This window comes from Leguminivora glycinivorella, chromosome 7 (genome assembly GCF_023078275.1).
Source record: "Leguminivora glycinivorella isolate SPB_JAAS2020 chromosome 7, LegGlyc_1.1, whole genome shotgun sequence".
In the NCBI taxonomy this organism is placed as follows: Eukaryota; Metazoa; Arthropoda; class Insecta; order Lepidoptera; family Tortricidae; genus Leguminivora; species Leguminivora glycinivorella.
Genome location: NC_062977.1, coordinates 14856320 through 14877539, shown reverse-complemented (window position 1 = coordinate 14877539; position 21220 = coordinate 14856320). Strand labels below are relative to the sequence as shown.

The window sequence follows — 21220 nt, the reverse complement described above, 5'->3', positions numbered from 1 at the left end:
ACTATCTCAGTGTTGATATGCGTATAAAACTGTGTGACACACTCATCTTGTCGAAACTTAATTATGCCGACACTGTATATGGTAACTGCTTACTCTCTCAAACTAAAAAAGTCATACAAAGGCTACAAAATGCCTGCACACGTTTTTGTTTTCCAATACCCCCGCGATCCCACATTACCCCGCATCTCAATAAAAACAATTTATTAAATATGAATGGTCGTCGTACCCTGCATTTTGCTACACTATTGTTCGGTATCGTCAACACTAAGAAACCCTCATATTTGTACAATAAAATTTCTTTCTACCAGCGACGTGTCAGGCGTAATCCTCGACTGATCTGCCCAAGGCACAATACCGCAGCATTTCGTGGCAGCTTTCGTTACGCTGCCACGAAATGCTGGAACAATCTTCCACCACCAATTTGGGAGAGCACTACAGTTAGTGGATTTAAGGCAAAACTAAAAATACATTTAATGGCACAACAAGGTGTTGCTGCCCAATGGCATCAGTCTAAATAGCTCGAATAATAATTATATTACTATTAAGCCGCAAGTAGCTGTGTACTTACTGGTAAATAGCATAATTATATTACCTATATATATATATATAGAACGCTGGAACAATCACATCCTTAATATTTATAAATTAATATAATCCCTATTTATAATATACGTATGTATGTATCACCCAATTGTATTACTTAAGTCGCGCAATATGCCGTCCCGCACTCCTCGCTGGCTCCACAGAATACCAGCGCCGTTGGCAACGCCTAGTCGTGCCAACTGCATTGCTGAGTGGAGACCATTTCAGCTTCACATATTCTTTTCATCTGTTTGTATTGTTTTCTTCTTCTAGATTTTATAATTGTTTCTTTGTACTTTATTTGTTATTATGTAATGCAATAATGTGTGTTGCCTGAATAAACATTATTCTATTCTATTCTATTCTAAATTCAAATTAGTTGACAATTTCCATTGAAAAAAAAGGTTGTAATGCATCGGTCCGAATTGCGGATACTATTTTTAGTAGATATAGTTGAATGTAAAATTATTTATTTTGCCTGACACTCTTGAGTATTTTTTATACTCGTTATCTTAATTTTACAATATAATATTTAGGATATAGTATATAGTGCTTATAATTATTAAATATAAAACATTTTTTAAATATTTTTTGATACAAAATCATACTTCATTGATTTGGAACAATGCGTTTTATCGGACCGACATCCGACACTATCGGAAGCGTTTATCGGATGTAGGATGTCGGTCCGACATCCGATATCGGATCGGATAGTGTGAAAACGGCCTAACGCCACAGAAATGCAGTCTGGCTCTGTCGCGCCAATACGCAAAAGCTTCGGCTACGCACACAGAAAAGTACGGAATTCCATTGTGCCAAATTCCGACTCGCGCTTGGCTTTGCTTAAATCGAATATGCGTCATACTAAATGTCCTGGGCATAGGACTACCCACTCAACGCGACGTGTAACATGATTCGATAGAAAATGTGTCTATAAATAAATGTACTTCGTTTTTCAGAAAATGTACGCGTTCAGCCGGACGAAAAGGTTCAGCGCCCCTTGGAAAATAACAGGTAACTTTTATTTTTATTAACGTACTAAAAAAAATGCTAAAATTTTATAGGATTATTTATCTATTCTTACGGTACATTTACTCGACTGATGTGAACCAGATTTTTATGGAGTTTTACATACCGACGAGAAATAATGATGCCTACATAGAGTTTACCTTACATCATTGTTTGTGAGTGTGCACGGGAAAACGTCCCACTTTGTCGATTGCTATAAAGCCGCTTTATGCTATATGAAGATACAAGAAATCTCACCTTAATGGTAACCGACAAAGTGGGACGTTTTACTAAACACACTCCCGTTTTATTACCTACGTTTAAGTATATATGTACTTAACTTTTGGATTGCATCAAGTATTTATAGCTATAAGCCCTACATGTATGAGACAGAGATAAGAATATTATGAATAAATGAGTATGAGTATGAACAGTGAGTATCAAATAAAGTGTTTAAAGTCACACACAGGTCGAACGCGATTAATTAACATTATTTTTACCTTTTTTCCCAACGTTTCGGCCAGGTTGCACTGGCCGTGGTCGCGGAAGACTGACGTCCCAGCAAAGTGTCACCGGAGATGTAAACAACACAAAACTACCCGATATTAATTTATATAAATGTTTGGGGTAGACAAAAAAATATAATCTACCAGCTTTTAGTTAATGTTTATTTCCCACCGCACGACACACAGCACTCACAACATCCGCGCACTGGTCCGAAGATAGATCTTTTGGTGGTTTGTGTGTGACTTTAAATATGTGTACAAAGCGCGAGAACTTAAAAAAAGTGTTATAGTAAAGAAGTGCACATATTTGACTAATACTTTTTGGCTGTTAGCTGTTAATCTCCATTTGATTCTAATTGCTCACTGACCGGCTTTAGCCGTCCAAAAATCGCTCGCTCACGTCACGCGTCATCGTTGCTGAACGCATCCGTACCACAGAGTATATGTGCCGCTTAGTTTTAAACATGGGTAAATCCATTCTGCTTTAAGGTTGAATATATAAAAAATATAATATAATAAACCTTATAATAGAATGGATTTACCCAAGTTAGGGACCGGCCACAGAGACGCGGCCGCGCCACGCCACCTGAGTGTATCAGAGCGTCATTTTATATAGGAAGGACTAAGACGCGCCCCAGGTGGCGTGGCGGCGGCGTGGCCGCGCCGCGCCACCTGGGGCGCGTCTTACGTCCTTCCTATATAAAATGTACTGAGGAGACGTTTTTTGAATTACACTCAGGTGGCGTGGCGCGGACGTCCGTTGCGCGCCCCGAGACACGCGACGTTTAAGTGGGAACGCTGGCTTAAGCGACACATATAATAGTACAAGTACAGACGGCTCACTCCTTTGATATTCTGCATCTTGTGCATATGCCCATCCTCTGTTGGGCAAAGTAATAATAACACAGCGAGTAGCTGAATTTTGCCCGGGCATTATACATAATGCCCATCCTGTATTGGGCAAAGTGATAATAACAAAACAAAAAGCTGAATTTTGCCCGGGCATTATACATAATGCCCATCCTCTGACGGGCAAAGTGATAATAACATATCGAATAGTGGAATTTTGCCCGGGCATTATAGATAATGCCCATCCTCTGTTGGGCAAAGTGACAATAACATACCGAATAACTGAATTTTGCCCGGGCATTATGAATGATGCCCATCCTCTGTTGGGCAAAGTAATAATAAAACACCGAATAGCTGTACTTTGCCCGGGCATTATACATAATGCCCATCCTTTGTTGGGCAGAGTAATAATAAAACATGTAGCAAAGCTAATAGCTGGATTGGCGTAGCTTCAGCAGACTTTCGTGCCGATCTGTTCAAGAAACTGTATGCAGTTTCATATCGAACAACAAAGGACGCGCCGCCGCTGCAACTTTGACATCCACCCGCCGTCTTCAGTTTCCTGTGATCATGATGCATGAAACTGCGTCGAAATATCGGGACTTCAATAAAAATCAAAAAGTAATCACGGTTTATATCCCGGTTAATATAAATCTTATGATACTAATTGTGAATCATTTAAAACTCTTCGGAAAGATGATTTAGAGTTAAACGAAAAGTCCGACATGGGCCGCAGAGCAGAGCTCGCCTTGAGACTTAGTGAAGCAGGGTCCATAGATGATGTCTGGAGAGGGCAATAAAGAGTTTCGGTCCATCAGACCAGCTTCTAGCCATAAGGCACGGCTACCAGTAAGCGCCATGATAAAAGTGCACTTTCACGAATGGCAAAGATGGTGAAACGCCTAGTTTGTTTAGCAGGTCTGACCAAGAGTCCATTCATGCTTGGAGGATAGCGTCAAATGTGGCTCGGCAGGCAAGATGGCCAGCACACTGGGAGAATACAGTCGTTGGGCCGCGGAAAGAGCTTCCTTCAAGGTACTGTAAGGGAGTCGGCCTATCAGTGGAGAGCATCCAAACATTTAAACAACGCTTTGAATCAATATTTTTTTATATTTTAGGAGCTAAGTACAACCGTTCACTCTCAATCGCTGCTTCTATATGAATGCCCCATTGAAGTGTCTGTTTTCCTTGACGTTTTTTTATACTGTTCCAATTTTAAATCAGGGACTGCCAGTCAGCGACCATGACTGCTGTAAAAGGTTTCATTCTGAATGCGAAACCTCTTACATATCCCTCCCCCTTATGTTAGAAGCAGCCATTGTTCACAATACTACACCCTATCCTATCCTATTCTACCCTAACTACCGGTTGGCCCTACCTAAGCCAGGCCCCCCTACACACAAAAAAAAAATCTCCTAACACCCAATAGTGACAGCCTCATTCAAGGTAGCCAACATCTAACGCTCTTTGCGTGGTTGCCTAGTCCACGGTTGAGACCGCCATAATTTGGATAGTTGGACTATAGCCAAGGTCCTCGCAAATTAGTCAGATATGGACTATGGTTAGGAAAACCAATGGCAAAAACCTAACCCCTGCCCATCGACTAAACCCTTTTATTTTGAACTTTCTGACAGCTAATTGTCTGTGGCCATGACTAGATGACATTGACATGACAGCTGTTAGCAAATTCACCTAACTTCAAGTAAAAAAACAAGGCAAAACGTTTATTTCACAAGAAAAAACATAATAAATTTTGAAGATGCCGATTCTTGTTGGCGGTGGCGTTGAAGTGGGGGCTTCTCATGGCCGCCAATCTTCCCGCCGCGCCGGTTGCGAAGTGAAGTGGAGCCCGAACGGCTCATGAAGATTGCTGCAGCTGCAGTGCGCTGCACGTTGGTGATGACGACGAAGTGGGGGTTGCATATGACCGCCAGCCATCTCGCCACACCGTGAACAGCTGGATCAACTGGTCATCTAGTCGGCCTTGTCTTGATACATGTAAAAGAAATGTGTATGAACATTGTTCTTTGTAGTCAGGAAATTATAAGGGTGTTGTGACGTATTACTCTATAACTTTAAACAATTATATCTATTTATTAAATATTTACAGTTTGGGGTGTGTTTTATTCCACAGTTTACATGTTTTTATATAACTTAACCTTATTGGTAGCTATAGGAAAACATTATGGAATAAAATAAACATTGCATAAATAATATGTACAGTATCCTACATGTTATATTTAGTGCTAAAATAATTAATCCTATGCGATTATTAACAAATAATTAACCTTTTCATTTCTAGGGATAGGTAAATGACATTTTCTGTCACAAGTAATTTTTCCTTTGAAATAATGTATATTTTAGTTTACAAATCACAATCATCCGTAAGTTCTAAAATGTAATGTATGATTAAAAGATTGAAACTAAATTTACATTGCGTAATATCTAATGTAACCTACATATCTAGCAAGATTTTTTTTAATCCATTGCTATATATGTATGAGTATGTATATAGGTATGATGGTGCTGATGTTCACGCAATTGACGTCGACGCCCATGGTCACCGAAGAGGAGTCGTAGAGTTTCTTGAACAACACAATCTTGAGCGCAACGAATGTCTCGTATTCCATTTTTACGTCAATTCTGCACAGCTATATTTTAACTACGGAATGGGTGACACTGAATATTAGATAATAAGAAATATATCACCCGGAATAGCTCTTCGTATTGGCGACGATGGTCACTTTGTTTTCCTTCTTCTTAAAGCGCGTTTGGCTTATCGCTTGGCATGCGCTTCCTCGCGCTGTGAGGTCGGGGTTCGTTGTCTGAAAACTCTGAAACCGAAACTAGGGGAAACTTTCAGACGTTAGTGCCTCCACCATGTAGGGGAGTCGGCCTATCAGTGGAGAGCATCCAAACATTTAAACAACGCTTTGAATCAATATTTTTTTATATTTTAGGAGCTAAGTACAACCGTTCACTCTCAATCGCTGCTTCTATATGAATGCCCCATTGAAGTGTCTGTTTTCCTTGACGTTTTTTTATACTGTTCCAATTTTAAATCAGGGACTGCCAGTCAGCGACCATGACTGCTGTAAAAGGTTTCATTCTGAATGCGAAACCTCTTACAGTACCTCGTTCCCAGTGCACTCGTACGAACGGCAAAGATAGTGAAACGCCGGTGTAGGCTCATCTCCCTCTTTCACAATGGATCCGTCCATTGCGCCAGGAGGTGAGTCCCCTAAATCCTCCTCGGGTCAGGGGGATGCTGCATAACAGCATTCCAGAAAAGAACAGCTATGCGCGGTCGGTCACTATATACCTCTCACACAAGATAGCGGACAAACCTGATTGAAAATAAATACTGAGAATAATAATAATAATGACTGGGCAATGTGATAAAAAATGGCGTTTAGACAAACTTGTTAAACTTACCATCAAATGGCCCAACGATCACGTTAATCACGTAGCATTATCATAATGACCGGGCAATGTGATAAACAATGACGTTTAGACAAAGTTGTTAAACTTATTATCACATTACCCAAGGATCACGTAGCAGTATCATAATGACCGGGCAATGTGATAAAAAATGGCGTTTAGACAAACTTGTTAAAACTTATTGTCAAAGTGCCCAGCGATCACGTAGCATTATCATAATGACCGGGCAATATGATAAAAAATGGCGTTTAAACAAACCTGTTAAACTTATTATCAAATTGCCCAACGATCACGTAGCAGTATCATAATGACCGGGCAATGTAATAAAAAAATGGCGTCTACACAATGATTAATCACTTTGCCCAATACAGCTAGGCATTATTCATAATGTCCGGGCATTATACATAATGCCCTTATTAATCACTTGGTCCATAACACATATACTAAATGTTTACGTTTTACTCATAGTCTAACATTTTGCAACCATCGTGTTATTAATGTTGAACTAACTAATGAGCTCAATGTAACATAGATATTAAATATTTAGTGTTAGTAGCATTTTGGCAGTAGCCGTAATTTAATTATTTAAGTGTAACACAACCTACTATCATATTTTGTTTATTAAATGCCAATGGATGACGATTCTTACCTCACCGTGATACAGTTTATAACTAGTACGGGAGGTAAAGGACATCATTCTACATAAAGAATGCCAACATTCTAAATTCTTACCTACATTTACAAACTGTTTTAACTGCTTGGCTGTTGAGACCGATTACCTTATTCTTAGAAGAAAATTTTATTTTTATGCTCTAGAGCATAAAATGCGATTTTATGTCGTGATGTTGTCTACGCACGACATAAAGGTGCACTTTTTGAGCATGAGAAGTGAAAAGTTTATTTTCAATCTCAGTTGGCTGTTTTTCCAGGAAACATTATAAGCCATGAATAATACATCCGTATAGACATTTAAAGTGTGTCGGCTCATCGCTGAATAAGCTAGTTAATTCTATTAGAATAGAATAGGGTCACGACTGAAACAAATAGATCAGATGTGTGAAAATAGCAGGGAGATTCATCGATCGCCGAGAAACTTATTTAAATACGTTGTAGAAAGAATAGCGGATGTCATTCGTTATATTAGGAAAACCCTACGGGGCAAATGACTTACAAAAACCCCACTTTAGACATTACTGTTCGTCTGATAATAAGTACTGCAAATAATAATCATAATACATAATTGTTATTAATTCTATAATGTAATCAGACGTACCTACCGCCAGAGGTAAGCGAATATTTCGATAAGCGTGACATGGATTATATGATATAATGTATTAAATAATTAAAAAAAAAAAAACCGCCTTCCTTTGGGGTTCTGGTGATAAATACTTTCAAATGTTGGATTATGTTATCAATTCGTCTGTATATTTTTTAATGTTTGTTATTCGATATCTCCGTCATTTCTGAACCAATTTTGAAATCTGGATGATTCTGAAGTACTTACAGATGAGAATGATTATCAGAACGGAACTCTAACCAGGGGCGGCTCACTCTTCATCAGCAGTTCCACTGCACCAAATGTCACTGTTCTGGATGTAAGTGCATGCTGTTCTTATAAAAATACCAAAGTCACTATAAGTGTGCCGTTCAGATTTGAGGAGTTCCGTTCTGACCATCATCAGCAATTCCACTGCACCAAATATCACTGTTCTGGACGTAAGTGCATGCTGTTCTTATAAAAATACCAAAGTCACTATAAGTGTGCCGTTCAGATTTGAGGAGTTCCATTCTGACCATCATCAGGAGTTCCACTGCACCAAATGTCACTGTTCCGTACGTAAATGCATGCTGTTCCTTTAAAAACACAAAAATCACCATATGTATGCCTTTCAGATTTGAGGAGTTCCCTCGATTTCTCCAGGATCCCATCATCAGAACTGGGTTCTGAGAAAAATGGGACCAATCTGTATGCATATACATTCAATCAAAAAAAAAATTTTTCAAAATCGGTCTAGTAACGACGGAGATATCGAGGAACAAACATTAAAAAAAAAAAAAAACAGACGACTTGATAACCCCTTCCTTTGAGATTTGGAAGGCGGTTAAAAACACACGAACACTTCTATTCTGTCATTTAATGACATTGCGCGTGAGTCAGAAAGTCAGAAACAAACGAAAATTACCTATGTAAATTATATATTTTAGGACATACTTCATATTCAGATAATGATATAAAGAATATTTAAATACGTAAATACTTACACAGAAAACACTCGTAACTCAGGAACAAATAACTCATCACACAAATTAATGCGCGTACCGGGATTCGAACCATCGGCTTAGCATGCAGGCAGAGTCACTACACTGAGAGAAATTTGCATTGTGAATTTAACAAGTTCGACTTGTTGCGGTTTATCCGTTTGAATCAGCCAAACGTATGTGTCTGGTTGTTTTTATAAAATCGACTTGTTGATTCAAATATATTGCCGATTCAAATGACAAGTAGCTTGTTGTTTGAACCAAAGAGCACGTAGGCGCTATTTTAACCAAAAAACTTGTTGAACGAACATGAAAACTGGTTGTATTTTCTCTCAGTGTACCAAACTACGGACCGATTCTCAATATCTAAGTTACCAGAGCTTCCGAGGGCGGTCTTTAATGACAGCGAAATTAATTTTATAATTTGAATTGTCAACGACTTCAAATATTTTAAGGACCTCCAGGGGACACTAGTATTTGCTAGACCACGAAGGCTGCATCGTTTATAAAGCGGTCCGTACGTTGCCATCACAACAATATAAAAACGTGATAAAGCTTACACGAGTTTGCCACGTTTAGTAACTATATTTACATGAAAATACAACACCCTTCGCCAAGAATAGACCCCCCAGGGCTTGCGATCAAAGCATTCGCCATTCACTAAAACGTGAATGGTGATATCGATCGTAAACTTGAAACTTCATGACGGAATTAAACTTTACGGTTCTGTTCGACATTTATTTGTATTATATGGAATCATTTTAGTCCAATTGCATCGTACCTACTATACTGAGCCCTGTACTAGTACTGTAAATTAAACAAAAGTTTTATTGCTGACTTTAGCTTACGCTGTTTCGGTAGCAATTAACTCTTCATCATTTTATACAAACTCTTTTGAATGTTGACTAAACATTAGAAATACTTAGTTAACAAAAAAACTAAAAATCATAATATTGTTTTATAGTCGTGGTTCATATCTACTACAAAATTGAATCACTATCGTAACAAATTATGCTCTTAATCAACGATCTGTCTATCATGTGTATTCGTGAGTTAATTGATAAGTCTCTGAGATGATTTTATGGGTATATACCTGAAAACGTCATGATCCGCCCCAGATATTTTTGTATATTACTTGTTTTGAGCGAATGAGGCGAAAATATTACAGCCCCGCATTTTGCCACGGAGGGCGGTGTTTTTTACACAATTTTCCTGCATAAAAAGAGGGTCAACAATAAACTCAAAAGGTTTAAGCGACACTTTATTGTTAAAGAGTATAAATTCCCATTCACCCGGCGTTGACATAGGTCGCGAGGGTCTGTGGGACAAAGTGGAATGCCAGCACTCACAGTTGAACGAATAATCAAAACGTGTCTACGAGAATTGGCGATCACGGTTTTGAATAATCGTGACGAAAGGTAGAAGACACTAGTTGCTAAGCGGGCAAGGTATTCTGAATGATCTGACATAAGATTATTGTGAATTTTTGACTGCTTCACCCGAATTACTTTATCTGTAACTGTAAATATAAATAAGCGGTTATTGGCTGATACAAATTGAAAAGTAGTAAGTAATACCGTTTTTATTTAAACTCTAATTATGTTTTGTAGCGGGGGTGCGCGGGGAGTGAAGGGAAAGCCAATTCGACGGGTACGTAAACTTGTATTTACGGAGTTTTTACAATGACGACGAAACTGACGCCCCAACCAGTTAGAGCGAGAGTGAGAACTGGAGCGGAAGCACGTTTGATAGACGTTACTTTCCTATAGTGCGTAGTTCCACGAGGGAAGCAGGGGACTATAGGTAAATATTGTCCGTATCTATGACTCAATACATATCAAGTTTCAACCGGCGAGCCTAACCAAATCGGGAAAAATCTTAACACCGCGATGTACGAATTCTATGGGATGCGGTCAGCGCCATCTAGCGGGTTTTTTGGTAACTAAACCGGTGTCTCCGCTCGGCGTCTTGGACGCTAGTAGGTCTGCGTTCGCTGCATGCTTTGTTGGTGTTACAGTTTTTATTAAGCGAAATCTAATAGCCGAACCGAATATCACATCGTCTCCACTGGCTTGGCCATCTTTTAAAGGTGAGCGCCCACGGGCGACAAAGTTGCTCGACGACTTACGTATTTGTATGAAAAGTTGCGTCGCTTCGTGAGCGCACTTTCATACTAGCCCATGGTCGCGACAAAAAAGTCGCTTCGAAAAGTCGCCCGTGGGTGCACCCCTTCGGGCAGTCAAGTCAAGAGATCCTATTTGAGTCGGCCAACTGGACGCCGTCCTACTGGTCATCCTAAGTATCGTTGGGTGGGTTGGGCTATTGTTTTATATTTGCCAAATACCTAGTTACTACTCGTTTCCTGTCCAAATGACTAGTCATTTAAGAACTAGATAAAATACCTACGTCTTCTAACTTACGGCTATAACCAGGCGTTTTTTTGTCCAAAACCATAATGGTTGGCTGGATGCAAAGATTTTATATTTTTTTGTTTGTGCTCAGAGGTTTTTAACCTCTTGATTATTTTCTGATCTTTGTGTCTTTCACGCAAGTGTGTTATTACTTAAAGTAACGTACCTTTTTTTGTTGCCGTTAACTAGTGATGTATGTAGATTAACTTTGTTACATTTAAGTGATATAACAATATTAGTTTCTGGCCTTGACTATTTCTGCGTAGAAGCAGGATCGATACAGATGGACTGGAAGTTATACTACTATTTAGCAGTCTACTATTTAGCATATAAGTCATAAGTCATAAGTCATTTATTCATAAAGGTTATTTACACGTTATAAAAGAGACAAAAAAAAACACATTAAATTAAACATTAAATGTGTCGTAGCAGCAAAATAAATAATGAGATCAATTATACATTATTTTTGTGTATATTTAGGAACTCTTCATAATCGTAGAAGGAGTGCTCAACAAGCCAACGTTTGAGGCGAGATTTAAAGCCGTCCAAGCTCTGGGCGCCGGTGACGCTGTCGGGCAGGTTGTTGTAGACGGTGGGCCCCATGATATGAGTGAGCTTGGCCGACTTAGCCATTCTGCGGTCCACGCCGACTAGCTTGTGGGCGTATCGTGTGTTATAAGTATGTACCATGCTTCGCGTTTTGTAGGATGCGAGATTTGTCCTCACATACATAGCCACTTGCAAGATTACCACTGCAGGTAAAGTTAGTATTCCCAGTTTTTTGAAGTATGATCGTGCAGGAGTGTTTTGCGGTACCCGGGCTAATATCCGGACCGCACGCTTCTGGAGACGAAACACCCTTTCCCACCCGGCACAGCGTCCCCAGAGCTCCGCACCGTACTGGATCAGGGAGTGCACAGTGGCAAAATAACACGAGCGCGCAGCCTCATCCGACACTAACCTGGTCACCTGTCCTAACGCAAAACACGCGCTGCCGATTCGTCCGCTGAGTCTGTTAATATGATGGTCCCACTTTAGACAGGTGTCGATTTCAAAGCCTAAGAAACCGGTACTACTTAACTGGTCTAAAGCAGTTCCGTTCACAGATACAGCAAGTGGCCTCGTGCTGCGACCAGACAGATTGAAAACCAGGTAGTGCGTTTTTTTGAGGTTCAGCGCCAGACCATTGGCATTGAACCACTGTGCAAGCTGGCCCGCGGCCTCATTCAGTTTCTCTTCGATGGTGTCCACCGATTGCGCCGTGACAATTGCAGCAACATCATCCGCGTACATGAGGATTTCAGCAGCCTCTATTGCATGCGGCAGGTCGTTTAGCAACAATGAGAATAATATGTTTGAGACCGATGAACCTTGAGCTACACCCATAGTGGTTTCAAGTGGGTCTGATCTAGCCTTTCCACTATCTCCGACAACAATTTGAGATCTAAATTGGAGAAGGCTCTTAAACAAGGAGAGTGTGGGGCCATCGATCCCATAGTGCCTTAGCTTGCTGGTGAGGACTGCGTGGTCTGCGACGTCAAAAGCCCGGGACAGGTCGCAGCATAATACAGCAACCTCGTGTTTTCTTTCCCTGGCGCCAACTATGCGTCGGACTACATCACGGGTCAATGAGGTTGTGGAGTGGCCCGTACGATAAGCGTGTTGTCTGTCAGATAGGACACTCGTCGACTCCAGGAAATTCATCAGGCGACGACTTAGACCGTTCTCAAATACCTTTGACAGCGCAGGGATAATTGAGACGGGTCTGTATGCATCCATATCCGCATTTTTACCCTTGCCTTTAAATATTGGCGCTATTTTGCTGATTTTTAGTGGTTTAGGGTAGATGCCCTCTTTTATACAGCGATTGAATAACTCGGCCATGGCATAGGCTAAAGGGATCGGTGCAGCCCTCAGTAACTTCATGTTTATCCCGTAAATGTCCATTGAGGCTTTAGGAGGGATGAGTGATGTTATCAAGCGATAGACCTCATCCGCGCTGAATGGCAGTAGCCTAAGAGATTGATCCGTAGGCGGCAGCGCGGCGCGTAGCTGGCGCAGGGCGCAGGGGCCGTCGGCGCGCGGCGCGCCGCACGCCGCCGCAGCGCTGTGGAATCTACAGTTCAGTGCGTTCACAGCATCCTTTTTACTAGCAAACAGTGACCCATCGGTGTTTACAATCACCTCTGTCACGTCCAGTCGAGGGCAGTTATTTTTGCCTCTCTCCCTGTTCACGACATTCCACAGTATTTTTGGTGTATTGTTGCCAGTTTTTATTAAGTTACTGTAGTAATTGGATTTTTCCTTCCTTATTAACATGTCAAATTTAATTTTGATGTCAGTTATAAATTTACAAATACTGTCATTACTCGAGTGCCGTTTTCCTAATTCTATCATCTCAAATAGAAAGGATTTAAATAATTTAATATCATTATTTATCCAGGTTGGGCTATTTTTATCTCTAACTACTTTTTTTCAGCGGGAAACATATGTCGAACTTATTAGAAATTATATTTATAAGTGAAGTTGCAAGGCTACTGGCGTCGCTATATTTTGTAAATATTAGACTCCAATCAACGCTCTCAATAGCGGCAGAAAAGTGTTGTTGGTTTTGCACTGTGAAATTTCGCGTATACAAGTGGGTGACTTTATTTGAGCGATTATCTCGCAGTCGCAGTACTCCCATAACAGCGAGATGATCACTCAAATTGGTAATGACGGGATCAACGCTAACGAAATCTATAGCTAGGTTCGAATACAGGTGGTCAAGGCAGGTCGACGTAGTAGCCGTCACGCGAGTGGGAAAGTCGACTTTATTCATCATACCATGGGTAGTTAGTAAATCGGACCATCTGTTTATGTCCGCGTTCGGTTCGCCTAAGCAGTTAATATTCATATCACCTACAATTACACAATTGAGCTGGGCCTCAGTTATCTTGTTGAGCAACCGTTCTAGATGTACCAAAAACTCATTATTGCTAATTAAATTTGTTCGGTATATGCAAATTATCGTTACGTCAAAATCAAGTAAATCTATTGCCGATATTTCACAATACCTCTCCATCGATAACTGAACTAAGTCACTGTTCTCAAGACATTTAATATTATCACGCGTAAATATACAAGATCGTGCGCAGTGACATTCCTACAATAACTGGATGCGAGTTTGTAACCGTCAATATTCATACATCTTAATTTATCCGTTGATAACCAATGCTCAGAGATTGCAAGAATGTCACACTTCATTTCGTTTTCTAATAGCACTTCCAGTCGTAGCGTTTTATTTTCTAAGGCTGCGATGTTTTGATGGCATACTTTAATTATTGTTGGCATACATATATCAATCACGCCAACAAAGTGCAAAAATAAAAAATGGATAAAAATGTTTTATTAGGGTACCTCCCCTACATGTAAAGTGGGGGCTGTTTATTTTTCATTCCAACCCCAACGTGTGATATATTTTTAAATATTATAGGACATTCTTATACACAGAGCTATTGGTCAATGAAGCACCTCATGAAGGGAGGCCTACCTCTGTCACTCAAACGTAGGCTCATGGACATGTGCATACTTCCAGTCCTCACTTACGGTGCTCAGACTTGGTCTTTGACGGAAGCTCAGAAGTCCAAACTCGGGGTTTGCCAGAGAGCTATGGAGCGCAGCATACTAGGTGTGAGACTAAGGGACCGAATCCGGAACACTACGCTGCGCTCAAAAACTCAGATAATTGATGTGGCTCGGAAAGCGGCCAAGTTAAAGTGGGACTGGGCTGGCCACGTCTGTCGCATGCCGGATGACTTATGGGCCAAGAATACCACGCAGTGGGAGCCTCTCGAGTCAAATCGAGGATCCGGCAGACCTCGTCGGCGATGGCGGGATAACTTAGACTCCTTTTTGAGAGACTGGTCAGTTGTCGCACAAAACCGAGAGGAATGGAAAAAGAGGGGGGAGGCCTTTGCCCAGCAGTGGGACACAATAGGCTCATAATAATAAAATTCTTACACAGATTGACTGAGGCCCACGGTAAGCTCAAGAAGGCTTGTGTTGTGGGTACTCAGACAACGATATATATAATATATAAATACTTATATACATAGAAAACATCCATGACTCAGGAACAGTTATCTGTGCTCATCGCACTAATAAATGCCCTTACCGGGATTCGAACCCGGGACCGCGGCGCAGCAGGCAGGGTCACTACCGACTGCGCCAGACCAGTCGTCAAATATTGTTGGATAGGTATTTAAAAATAAATAAGGGTTTACTAAGATCATTTTTTGATAATATTAATGTTTTCGGAAATAATCGCTCCTAAAGGAAAAAAAAGTGCGTCCCCCCCCCCTCTAACTTTTGAACCATATGTATAAAAAATATGAAAAAAATCACAAAAGTAGAACTTTATAAAGACTTTCTAGGAAAATTGTTTTGAACTTGATAGGTTCAGTAGTTTTTGAGAAAAATACGGAAAACCACGGAACCCTACACTGAGCGTGGCCCGTCACGCTCTTGGCCGGTTTTTCAGTACATGTGAAACACAATTATCCTACTTTGCAAACTAGCGCGGAAAAATCACCATATGTACCAAAATGTATTGTATGCAATCTTTGGTTCTAGTAACTAACCGTTTGGGAGCACTGTTCGCTTTCTCCACACATTGAATGTGTGTGTGTGTCTAAGCTATGGGCGTTATTATCATTCGCTTGCCCTTATCCCAGTCACTTGGGGTCGGTGCAGTATGTGCAAAGTGTGCTCTTCCAATCTCAATTGACCATCATCTCATCATTCAAAAAAGCTATCTAGTAACCGAATGGTTTTATAAACTCGAGGACTTTTTTTATGAAACTACGAGGACTTATTTATTGATTAACACGCATGTATACTTACTCTGACTATTTTCGACATTAATTATTATGTAAATGAGCTGATGTAATATAGATTTATAATGATATATGAGATATTAAATAATAATGTAGTTCCTATATGATAATGTACCTGACTGTTTTTATTATTTAAGATAAATTTAATTTAGTTATAGGAATAATTATGTATATTGTATACCGTAAAACGGTTGATTGTGACACAAGCTATAATTGTTTATTAATATTGTAACATCTGTAAAATGATTTGCACAATCTGACAATAAATGATTACTTACTTACTAATAAACTTGCTTTCGTTTCATATCATGTCTCACACGACTGTCCACTTATCCACTATTTCCTCTAATCCACTCCACTAATCCACTCTTTCCTCTGTTTTTCTCTCCTGATACCTACTTCCTTCCACATTCATCCGTAATACCTCTATATATCTATATCTTGACGACCGGTCTGGCTCAGTCGGTAGTGACCCTGCCTGCTAAGCCGCGATCCTGGGTTCGAATCACGGTAAGGGCATTTATTTGTGTGATGAGCACAGATATTTGTTCCTGAGTCATGGATGTTTTCTATGTCATATAATATAAGTATGTATTTATCTATTTAAGTATGTATATCGTCGCTTAGCACTCATAGTACAAGCCTTGCTTAGTTTGGGGCTAAGTTGATCTGCGTAAGGTGTCCCCAATATTTATTTATTATTATTATTTATATCGAGTAGGGTAAAAATTTAAAAATCTCATTGGTAGAGGTTCTACTCGCCTAATTCATGTCAGTTTACGTGTTTCAGAACTAATTAACCTTATTAACTTCACGGACGAAGCTTCTGAAGCATTCGCTCTTGATTTAATTTTGCTCTGAATGTCTAAATGATCTTCCAATTTAGTCTATTTGAATATAAAGTTAATCCGCCGTTTGACTTTGATTCGGGCTAAATCAAATTGTGGTAGTCGGTAGATTTAGTTTGAATTTGATTTCAAACGGATCGCTGTGACGGTAGTGGGAATGGTGAGGGTACTGAAGGAAGTTTAGGCTACAGTTCGTTTGGATAGCATTGGATGTTGACATATTTTTTAACTGTATTAGCAAGATAAAATAAGGACACTTTACAAGAAAGATTTCGGCTTACTATAAATTAACCCTTTAACGGGCAAGACTCAAAAAAATCGCGAGTTCAAACATCATCGCCATCCTGTAGTACTAAAAATTCTGTACAAGAAAAAAATACAAAAAGATAGTCATACAGGATGGTCTTTTTTGAGACCAGTGCCCTATAAAGGGTTAAGTTTATTGTAATCTATTATGATTATACGGCTAGAGATCATATCACTTGCCATAATTCACCTAGCCAACAACAGCACAACGCTATTTGTAAGCGTTTCGTAGCTAGCACTCCCTGTCGCTCTTCTGCCATGACGCGTCAGATCCAATCTGCGTTTCGATCTCTGCGTAGCGTCAACGATTGTCACTTCTGGCCCCGCCCGCAGCCGAATTGCATTTCTGGGACGCGAAACGCCACCGAAACGCCGCAGAAATGTAGTCTGGCTCTGTCGCGCCAATAGTGATAGAGATAGGTAACTAATACGAAAGTGATATTATCTTTAGCGTTTCGTGAGCTTTTGTGCATTCAGCTAGGTTAGCGCCGGCGATTAGATTAGTATGAAGTATTAGACTTATTATTGAGAAAAGAACAAAAGATTTACAGTTAGTATGTAGAAAATTACATAAATGATTAGATCTATAATTTTACATCTAAACCTTGATATCCATTCCCTGGCATCCGCGGTTATAGCGTGCAGTTCTTTCAGGTCTCCAGACAAGCGTCTCTTATTAGGGCATACCTCCACTGTGTACTTGGTTGTTTGGTCCGATGCGTCAGTTTGGTGCCGATTTGTATCCCCATGTTATCGTGAATGATAAGATGTTATAAGTGCAACAAATCCAAGCATATATGTTTAAAACGGATGTAGCAGGTAAGTACTTAATTCATTAATGAGTCAGAGGTAAGGGAAACGTAATTAATGTAGGTACCTGTATCATAATCGCTATGTGAGGTGTTGACATCCAAATTTTATCGATAACTATATTTATTTAATCATAGACTTTGGGAACAAACGAGAATCGACCGTAGAGGAGACATACAGACGCAAATTGCCCTGGTTAAAGTGCGCGTTATATTTTAATTGCATATTTGCGAGTAGCTATTGAATTTAGATTGATTATCGACCTCAGGTTACATAACCTTGATGCTATTGAAGAGGTATATTATTGATAGTGCAGGTCTATTAATAAAATATTCACTAGACTCACTGCTGTCCGGTTCAATTGTTCAATAGGATAAAATAAATAATAGTATGATACCACTGTATTGTATACCAGTAATATTCTTTTTAAACTGAGATATATTATTGCATTTTATTTATTATTCTTCTATCCTCGTACCTAAGACCCAAGCAAATTTTGACTTTTTATTTATATAAGACTTCAAAATTCGAATTTGATGTGATGTTCGTTGTAAAACCCATAAAAGCAACGAATTATTTATGAATTATTATGAATTACATGCTCAAAATTTTTTTTTTGGGCATATGTTATGTCACAGGTGTTTACGAGATATGGAATGGACATTGGACAGCACAACCTGTGTCACCTGAGTGGTTTAGCCTAAATCGAGTAATGTTATTTTCCCCTCACTAGCTCGGAAACACGTGTTTTGTCCTGTAATATCAGCGGGTAAAAACGCATTTTATCCACTAGAGGGTAAATTTGACCTTGAATAAAGTCAAATTAACTGCTTTAAAATTTATAAAAGTAGGTAAATCTAGTAATAAAGATGATTTACCACCTGTGGAACTACTGGAAGCAGTGAGAAACGCATTTTTTGCGTTGTAGTTTCCTCGCTACAGTGAGGGGAAAAGTTACGTGTTACACTCGGGTACAAATATATTTTACTTCTCGTGTGTTAAAAAACTCGCAAGTTCAGGAGTGTTTCAACTATAGAATCCTTTCACTTGCTCGTTTTTCAATTCCACACTCGGCGTTAAAATACAACTTTGCCCCCTTGTATAACAAATAACTATTACCACCATGTCCACCATACATCTCTCTCATTTAATTCAAACTGTGTTGTTCTACTTTTCCGGGTGAATTAGAATTTCGCAACTTTCGCAAGGAAGGGTCATTAATTTCACCACACCGAGGCTAAGTAAACATTTTACATAGCCCCAAATACGCGGAAAGAGATTAGTTCTGACGTGATTAATGAGATCGGAATATTCAGGTCGTGTATCGAACTCACCTCGTATCACATAATATGTTCCTAAGTATGTACCTAATTCTAGCGGATACCTTTTTTATTAGAAACTAACGACCCGCCCCGGCTTCTCACGAGTATTGTACATAAAAACCTTTGACTTGAATCACTCTATCTAAATACAATAAAAATATTCTATTCTATTGTATGTATTTAAAAAAGCAGCATCAAAAAGAGTTCAATACAATACAATACAATACAAAGCATTTATTCATGGTAAACAGACATAAAAAATACAAACAAATGGTTATAAAAAATACAGTATAAATATTGTTTAACACGAAAGACGTTTAGTTCACGCGGCGGCTAAACTCCGTGGACTGCAGCAATATTAGCGATATAATAACGTGAGTACAACCGTAGATTCATTAATTATTTGAGTATGTCTCACGAAAGTTTAACGTGTATAGTTTTAAAGATCTAAGCATAACCACATACATAGGGACAGACAGAGGGAACGGGGAAGCGACTTTATTTTCCACCACTGTAGTGATGCATTTTACCTACAAGATTACGCTTGGCGATGGCGTAAAACCAGGACATTAGAAGTTAAAAGTAGGTCTTGCATCGAAGAGAAATAATTGGGATGGAGTGGAATCACATATGTCAGAATTGATTTGCCATTGAAAACGCGACTTATTGGAAAATTAAATTATATATGAAATCGCTACGTATTGGAAAGCTGAAAGCATGGGTACGTACGTAGGTACCTACGCATCTTCATATTAACGAGCGATTTCTCATACATGTATGAAATGCGGCTCGATTCTGATAGACGTGATTTCACCATTAGTAATTTACACTTGAATAGAACATATTATACGTAACTTTATTTGTTTACGAGGGACTTTGTTGTTTATCCGCAAGTGCCAAAATTACTACTGAAGAATGTGGAATCTTGAGCGTTGCGAGGGTTAAAAAATTGTTGCCGCCGAGTGAAACACAAAATTTTCCACCATACCAACACTATGAAAATAGTAACTGAAAAACATCAAACTATATGAAATCCATCTATTTATTTACTCGAAACTTTTAATACTTGAAATCATTATTCGAAAATTGTATGAAATTACTTTGCACTCTTATGGATAAAATGCTACTTTCTCACCCGTTTTTGAAGTAGCAAAGAGAGCCTTTAGCAGTTGGGGTGTTAAAAAAATATTATAGCCTAGATAGGCGTGATAAGTTTTTACACTTATCCATATTTTAACATGTTTTATTCAAGTGTAAATTACTAAAGGTGGAATTGTATCAATCAGAATCGAGCCGCATTATAAGTATACATGTATGAGAAATCGCTCGTTAATATAAAGATGCGTATAGATACGGTAAGCGTTAACAGATAGTGTTCCCTTATGAGAATAAAATGCTCGGTAGAAAACTGGTCGGTTAAATCCTAGTGAAACTAAGCGCTGAGTCAGCGATTGCGATTGTCTACTTACCATACAAAACGGCACAGCAGCTCGAAGATGCTAGGGAACACGAGATCGTCCGAGGCGGCTAGCCATTTGCGCCCCAATAGCCGGAGCGCCGGCATTCTGAAACAAGACAAAGTCACACTTAAAACGATGTTCACAGTGCTGAGATTCGAGAGAACGGTTTTATTAATTTGAGGACCGTCGGACACCTAGCCGCCTAATTGCTTCGTATAATGTGTCAGTTTAATAATCTTACAGCGGCGACAACGGGGTCGCGTTACCGCAGACGATCGAATTTGTAAGACAAAGGGGTATCATAATGTTTAGAGTAAGGTACAGCGGGGCAAATCTCGACTGGGCGGCAAATGTAACTCGTTATTTTTTTCATGTTTTATAATGTTTGCATTATTAAATAGAGTGTCCACCGGTTATATACGGTAGGCGTGTTCAGTGGATACATGTAGAACTCAACATCATAGTGTACTTAATAATGGAAAAAATGGATCAGTTGCAATTGCCCTCCAGTCGAGATTTGCCCCGTTGTTACGTAAGTGTT

At 39.4% G+C, this 21220-nt stretch overlaps 1 protein-coding gene across 5 annotated transcripts in view; it reads right to left on the bottom strand.

Moving 5' to 3' along the window:
- LOC125228025 (diacylglycerol lipase-beta) overlaps window positions 1–21220 on the bottom strand; it is a 200603-nt gene that overhangs the window by 75981 nt on the left and 103402 nt on the right. For all 5 annotated transcript variants that reach the window (XM_048132464.1, XM_048132463.1, XM_048132466.1 and 2 more), the window contains exon 2: window positions 20689–20784. In XM_048132464.1, the coding sequence (XP_047988421.1) occupies window positions 20689–20783 (95 nt within the window). In that variant the 5' untranslated portion in view covers window position 20784. The remainder of the gene's footprint in view (window positions 1–20688; window positions 20785–21220) is intronic.